Below are 7,174 nucleotides of genomic sequence, written 5' to 3' on the forward strand. Positions count from 1 at the left end.
AAGGCTTTTCCCCCCACCCACCATCTGCTGCTACCTTGAGGGTCCAGGATGGTTAAGCTCAGAGGACAGGGCATGATGAAGAAGGCTTTCCTGCCAGGGCTGGAGTTTGAAGAGCCTGAAAGCCAAGAGCAGGCCTGGTTCTCCTCAGCTCTCCTCCCCTCCCCACGCTAATGTGTCCTGCCCCCTGAGTTTGGAATGCAGTCACTGGTAGGATGGTCCAGTAGGAAGAACCCTGGAGTTAGAGTCGAGAAACTGGGTTTCAAGTTCCTCCCTCTGCCACTACTTTATGTGACTGTAGAGAAGTCCTTCCCCCACCCCTTTTCTGGGCCTCAGTTTCCTCAGCTATAAAATGAAGCAGGGCTAAGTTCTCTGCATATTAAAATTAACTGAGGTGTTTTGAAAAACTCTAGATGTGTGGGCCCCACCCACAAGGATTCTGACTGGCTTGGTCTGGAGTGCAGTGTGGGCCAAGCAGAAGCGTTTTTAAAAGACTCTCTGAAAACCATAATTCAAAAAGAGTCATGGACCAAAATGTTCATTGCAGCTCTATTTACAATAGCCAGGATATGGAAGCAACCTCAGTGTCCATCATCGGATGAACGGATAAAGAAGATGTGGCACATATATACAATGGAATATTACTCAGCCATAAAAAGAAACGAAATTGAGCTATTTGTAGTGAGGTGGATGGACCTAGAGTCTGTCATACAGAGTGAAGTAAGTCAGAAAGAGAAAGACAAATACCGTATGCTAACACATATATATGGAATCTAAGGGGAAAAAATGTCATGAAGAACCTAGGGGAAGAAATAAAAAATAAATTAAAAAAGAGGGAAGAGATATGGGAGCATATGTATATGTATAACTGATTCACTTTGTTATAAAGCAGAAACTAACACACCATTGTAAAGCAATTATACTTCAATAAAGATGTTAAAAAAAACTAGTTAAAAATAAAATAGCAAGATACCTGGGGAAAAAAAAAAAAAAAGACTCTCTGAGTGATTCTAATATGCAGCCAGAATTGAGCAACTAGAGCAAAAGACCTCCGAGGGTCTCCCAACCGACTGTTGTCTGGTTCTGAGACATTTCTTCCTTTGCCCTGCATGCCCCGCCTCCAGCAAGCCCCACAGCTCTCCGAACGCAGCTCTCCTGGCTCTTCCCCATCCTTGTGGATGAGTGCCCACGTCCCCTGCAACTGCCCAAGCAACCCGGTCCCCTCTGGCTCAGTCCTAACACTGATGAGATGGGGCAAGTGACTTAGGCCTGCCTAGGGAAGAGGGCTACGGAGACTAAGGCAGGCTTGCCGTCCAGGTGGTAGCCCTGAGAGCCAGACTTTTCATCTGAGAAGGACCCCAGCCCCTTTTTAAAGCACATGGGCCAGCAATGACCTCAGCTGGCCATATGTGGGGCTAAGGAATTGGATTACCTCTCAGCCCCGTGTCACTCTACTTCCTCCATTCCTCTCACTAGTTCCTTGCCTTTTCCTGTCTTGCCACCCACAGGCCTGGTGTCCTCCTCAGGCAACCTGCTCGCCATGGTGACTCTGGGGCCTGGGGCTTGAGGCAGGGTCGTCTAGCTAAGGAGAAAGGCCTCCCTCCCACTGTCAGGTCACCCCTCTCCCAGCCCTGCCTCCCTCAACTCCCTCTCTCTCTCCCAGAGCAGAGGCGGGGAGTGCCCGGCCACCAGCGCCTGCTATTAGGCTAATTGCAGTTGCCTGGGAGGAGGAGAGCTGGCCCTCCACTGCAGCCTCACCTGGGAGCAGGAATATTAAACCGAAAGAGCCCAGGGAGAATCGCGCAGGGGCCTCTGAACCCCAGCAGTGGAGGACTGGGCTGTTCCACACAATTCAGGGTGAGGGTGGAGGTGGACTCTGGGTCCAGGCTGCAGAGGTTGGGGCAGAGGCTGTGGACAGAGCTGCCTCTTGGCGCCCTGGGACCCACAAGATGGAGGGCGGGGGGAGTCTCCAAGGTACTGGGGCCCTTAGCGTTAAGGATATCCTTTTGTTTCCTGTCTTACTTTTCTTTCTGTCTCCCCCATCTCCTTCTGCTGTCTTATCCCTCTTTCTTATCTTGGCCTTCCTCTGTTCCCATCTTCTTTACCCCCCTTTATTCCCCTGCTGGCTCTCGAACCCTCCTCTTTCTTCCTCCGTCTTCCTTACCCCTCCTCTTCACAGCCCGTCTTCCACGTCTCCTGTCCCCCACCCTGTTATCCCCTACTCTTTCTTACCCTTCATCTTCTCTCACCCTCACTGTACCTCTTTACCTCCCTTACACCCTCCATCTCTTATTCCCCTGCTTCCTCCCCAGTGCTGTTTTTTCCTACCCCCGCTATAACCACCATTTCTTACGTTCCAAGTCCCTACTCTTTCTTACCCTCTCTTTCTTCCTCCCCTCCTCCCTTGTGCCCCTGGACTCCACTGCCACTCCATCCAACCCCTGAGCCCCTCTCCTACCCCTCTAGCTCCCTCTTCCCCTGCCTCTTACCTTTACTTGTTCCTTTCCACCTCCTTCCACTCCCTTCTCACTCCATTGCACATACCTTTTATCCCAATAATTTCACTCTTGAGTTTATATAAATAAAATGTAACACAAGTGTTCAAGAGAGGTGTGTACAGACCTGCTCACCAAAGCATTGTCTGTGATAGTGGAAACCTGGAAATAACTTAAATGTCCATCCACGGGAGATTGGTATCCTTTGCACTTCATTCATATGAAACCGTTCTCCATTCTTTTAGCACACCATGCATGTGCTCACATCTGTACCTTTGCTTAAGCTGTTGCCTCGGTCCAGAACTCCCTTTTGTCTCATCTCTGCCCGTGCCATCTAAAATCCTACCTTGAGTCCCAACTCAACTCTTTTTTTAAAAATATTTATTTATTTATTTTTGGCCGTCTCGGGCCTTAGTTGTGGCACGCGGAATCTTTCGTTGTGGTGTGCGGGCTCTTCGTTGCAACATGCAGGCGTCTCTCTAGTTGTGGCGCCTGGGCTCCAGAGCACGTGGGCTTGGTAGTTGCGGCCCTCAGGCTTAGTTGCCCCACAGCATGTGGGATCTTAGTTCCCCGACCAGGAATCGAACCTACGCCGCCTGCATTGGAAGGTGGATTCCTAACCGCTGGACCACCAGGGAACTCCCCCAGCTCAACTCATACCCTCACTGAAATCTTTTCCGGCTTTTCTATTTGCTTCACGCCAGTGGCCAGTGGTTTAACTCCTCTTATAATATAGAAAATGGTATCAAATCTGTGTTCCTCAGGGGGGTAACTTGCACCACAACCCACTACCACCCATCACCACGCCCCTGCCCCCACTTTGGAAAAGGCCAGCGTGGGATTACATTGCCCAAGTCCATGTTCACCGTGGAGTTATTTGTATTTGAGTGTAAATGTTTAAAGTCTGTGTAAGAAGCTCTGACCACGTTGCTCAGAGTGTGGTTGAAAGGCCTCTGGCCGCAGAATGACCTGGACCCTTGTTCCAAAGGCAGATTCCTGAGCCCACCTCAGTCCTCTTGAAGCTGAATTGGAGGGGGCCATCTGCCTTTTTAACGAGTGTCCCAGCGGATTCTGAGGCACACTGAAGTCGGAGAACCATCGCTACCAGGAGCAACTATGGGAAGGTGCCCCTGAAAATATGAAGAATGGATGTGGGCAGGGCTCTGGGCATCCTGTTAAAATGCAGGTGTGACTTGTCAAGTCTGGGGCAGGGCCTGGGATTATGCACTTTTCACAAGCTCCAAGTGATGGCGATGCTGCTGGTCCAGGTCCACACTTTCAGTAGCAAGGAGTTAGATCACTGGTTCTCAATGGGAGCTGATTTTGCCCCCCACCCAGGGGATATTTGGCAATGGCCAGAGACATTTCTTGGTTGTCACAATGAGGAGGGGGAGGATGCAACTGGCAACTACTGGGTAGCGGCAAGAAATGCTTCTCAATATTCTATAATGCACAGGACAGCCCCCACTACAAAGAATCATCCAGTCCAAAATGTCAGTAGTGTCGCCGTTGAGGAACTCTGGTCTTGATGATAGCCAAAGAGTATAGAGCAGGGAACCTTTCTTAGCCAGGACCAAGTGCCTGGTGGAAGTGGGCTAGATGAGGGGCAGGAAGTATACCCACGAAGTGAAACGGCCAAGCAAAGTTTCCAAATGAAATGTGGTGTCTGCTCCACTCCAGGGCGGACGCCAACAGGACAGAGCATGGGTTAAGTAGAGCTTGAAGGCACATGTGGTGCTTGGTAAGGCAGATTCCTGTTTTTATTAAAAATAACCCCTCACATTTGTATTGCACTATAGAATTTACAAAACATTTTCATATGTGTCATATTATTTGATCTACACAACACCCTAATGAGGTAAAGCAAAGATTATCCTCTCCATCTCTTTTCTTGAGTTTAGAAACTTAACACCATCAGCCAAAGAAATGTTTGCTGAATTGAATGGAAGTGACATTTACCTCAATATAGGTGACCTCAGACAAGTCAGGACATCTCGCGGGACCAGCTATAAAATGGTATGGTTGGATGGGCCTCTTCCAGCTCTGATATAGGAGTCATTTTGTGATTTTACCAACGAACAAATTCAAAGTCTTGGATGACTGCGGATTGGGGGCTTGGGAGTTCTGGCTACGAAATGGGAGATTTTAGGGTAGGAGGTAGTGGTCTTGACCCAAACCCTTCTTCCCCACCCCCTGGATCCTGAGGGTGGGCTGGTGAGCACACCGTGCCCTCCCCCTATAGAGTACAGGTACACCCCTCCTCATCCCTCTCCTCTGAAGCGGAAAGGGGCTGGCGCCTGGGCTGATGCTTTTTCCTCTCCCTACAGGCTGTCTACAAGGCCTGGCTGTGCTCAGAATACTTCAGCGTGACCCAGCAGGAATGCCAGCGCTGGGTGCCCTGCAAGCAATACTGCCTGGAGGTGCAGACCCGGTGCCCCTTTATCCTCCCTGACAATGAGGAAATGGTGTACGGAGGGCTCCCTGGCTTTATCTGTACAGGTAAAGGCAGGGCCCTGGGAGGAGGGAGGAGGGAGGAGGCCAGGGGCCCAGAGCAGGCACCAGGTCGGGGCTGTGGGAGCAGGGAGGGCAACAGGGAAGTTGGGTCAGGAGAAGGTTAGTGGCTGCCGGAGTAGGTAGTGAGGCCCCAGGTTGGGATGGGGCAAAGTGGAATAGGGGGAGAGAGCAGAGTGGCCATCTGTATCCAAAACATACCTGGCCAGGGAGTTACCCCAGAAAAACTGTCTGGGGTCCCTGGAAGATGTGTCCAGAAAGGGACGGTGCTAAGGGGCAGGGGGAAGAGTCTTGGGCAGGACTACCAGAGCAGCCCCAGCTTTGACAATCACCTCTCTCAGAAGGACATAGCCAGCAGCCCCCTTAGCACCCCACCCCGCCTTGCTTATCCATTGGCAGGGTTGCTGGATACTTCGCCAAAGCGGCCGGAAACCAAGTGCTGTGACGTGCAGTGGGTCTCCTGTGAGTCGGAGAAGAAGAAGTTCAAGGAGTCTGAAGCCCCTAAAACCCACCACCAGCAATTCCACCACTCTTACTTCCACCACTACCACCAACAGTACCCCCACTACCACCCCCGCCACGACCCCCCAGGCCACCTCAGCCACAATCCCTCCCTGCTGCCGGTCTCTGGGGGCTCCCGCCTCAGTCCCAGCAGGATCCGGCTCTACGTCCTTGTTCTCATGCTCCTCCATACCATGGTGTCCTTCTCCAGCGGCCAGGGTGGTGGGGGACCGGGCCTGGAGGCACTGCCTGCCCTAGACGAGGGCCTGACTCGGGAAGAGTGACAGCAAGGAGGGAGATCAGACCTCCACCACACACCGACATCAGCTCCAGCGCCCCCCCCAGGGGGAGGGGGAGGGGGCCCCTCCCATGGGAGGTGTAGGACCAGGTGGGGGGTGGGGGAAACGGGGCAATCACACATCGCCCCCTACCAACCCCCGCTCCAAAAGCAGCTCCAACAGAACGGCCAGAGGGCCCCAGGGAGCTGCAAAACTCATCCAGGAGAAAAAGGCAGGAGCAGCAGGTGCCCCCCTCCCAGGCCCCCATCTATGGGGCTTAGCCAAAAAAAAGGGGGTAGTGGGGGGTGGAAATGCCCACCACCACTGAGAGCCCTGACCCCAAGGAAGGAGGCTACTCACCCAGCCTTGGCTCTTCAGGGAATGTTGGGGGGCACAGAGGGGAGAAGCTCTTTCCCCCCTCCGCATTCCTTTTGTTGCCACGATCCTTAATTCCCTCCTGCCCACACCCCTGCAGGCAACGGCAGACGACGCAGCGGCCCTCCTCCCGCTCCAGCGCACCTTATCCCACGTGGGGCCGCCACAGGGAAGGGCCCAGCTGGGACATGAGGTGTACGCAGTTGCGGCTAGGTCAGGGCCCCGGTTAAGCTGTGCCCCAGCACCCTAGGCCATGAGGTATAGGAAGGGGGTGCAGAATGAGTGGCGGGAGAGAGCGGAGATAGGGAAGAGGGAGAGGAGAGGAGAGAGGTGAGCAGAGGGCTCAGAGAGATGGCTAAATGGGCTGTCACCACCTGGCTTTGGGGAGGCAGATGATCAGTGTTGAGGCAGGCTCGAGGACACGTCCCCAAATCAGAAAGGGTTGCGTAAGGAGCCCTCTGGAGAAGGAGCACAGGGACTGGGTTCTTGGGCCTTGAAACAGAAGGCTGAGGGCACATGGTCAGACTGCCGCTGTCTGAAGGGCCATATCTGTCTGAAGGTGCACATACTCCCAAGGGCCACTCTTGCCCTGGAGATCTTGGCCTTGGGGCCAAAGACGTTTCCATTTCTGATCTCCATGGGGAGGAGGGACTTAAGCCCAAGAGGGTCAGGCCTGGCCTGGGTCCCCAGACTCCCCCATCTCGTCCTAGCCCAGGCCTCCATGACGGAAACCCTGGTGGCGTTGCCCCAGAGCTTTCCAGAGATGAGCCTCCCCCATGCCCAGCCTGTCCCCGTCCCCAGCCTACCAAAGAGTATTCATCCCTTCTCATCCCTGACCCCATGGGTTACTATCCCAACTGTGGAACCACTACACTGCTCCTCACCCTGTAGCAGGTCCCCTAATCCAGCCACCCCTGCCCCCAGCTGGAGAAAGTCCAGAAACTGGCAAGAGGACCTGCTAAATAAAGACGATGTGCTGTGGTCCCTTGGTTGAGAGACTTGAAGTGTTTAGTCAGT

The 7,174-nt window shown here is 53.2% G+C and overlaps 1 protein-coding gene across 1 annotated transcript in view; it reads left to right on the top strand.

Moving 5' to 3' along the window:
• NALF2 (NALCN channel auxiliary factor 2) overlaps positions 1 to 7,167 on the top strand; it is a 120,350-nt gene extending 113,183 nt beyond the window's left edge. The window contains exons 4-5 of the mRNA XM_024746601.1: positions 4,820 to 4,991; positions 5,403 to 7,167. Of these exons, the coding sequence (XP_024602369.1) occupies positions 4,820 to 4,991; positions 5,403 to 5,788 (558 nt within the window). The 3' untranslated portion in view covers positions 5,789 to 7,167. The remainder of the gene's footprint in view (positions 1 to 4,819; positions 4,992 to 5,402) is intronic.
• The last annotated feature ends 7 nt before the right edge of the window (positions 7,168 to 7,174 follow it).

Source organism: Neophocaena asiaeorientalis, unplaced genomic scaffold (assembly GCF_003031525.2).
Source record: "Neophocaena asiaeorientalis asiaeorientalis breed wild unplaced genomic scaffold, Neophocaena_asiaeorientalis_V1.1 scaffold667, whole genome shotgun sequence".
Taxonomy (NCBI): domain Eukaryota; kingdom Metazoa; phylum Chordata; class Mammalia; order Artiodactyla; family Phocoenidae; genus Neophocaena; species Neophocaena asiaeorientalis.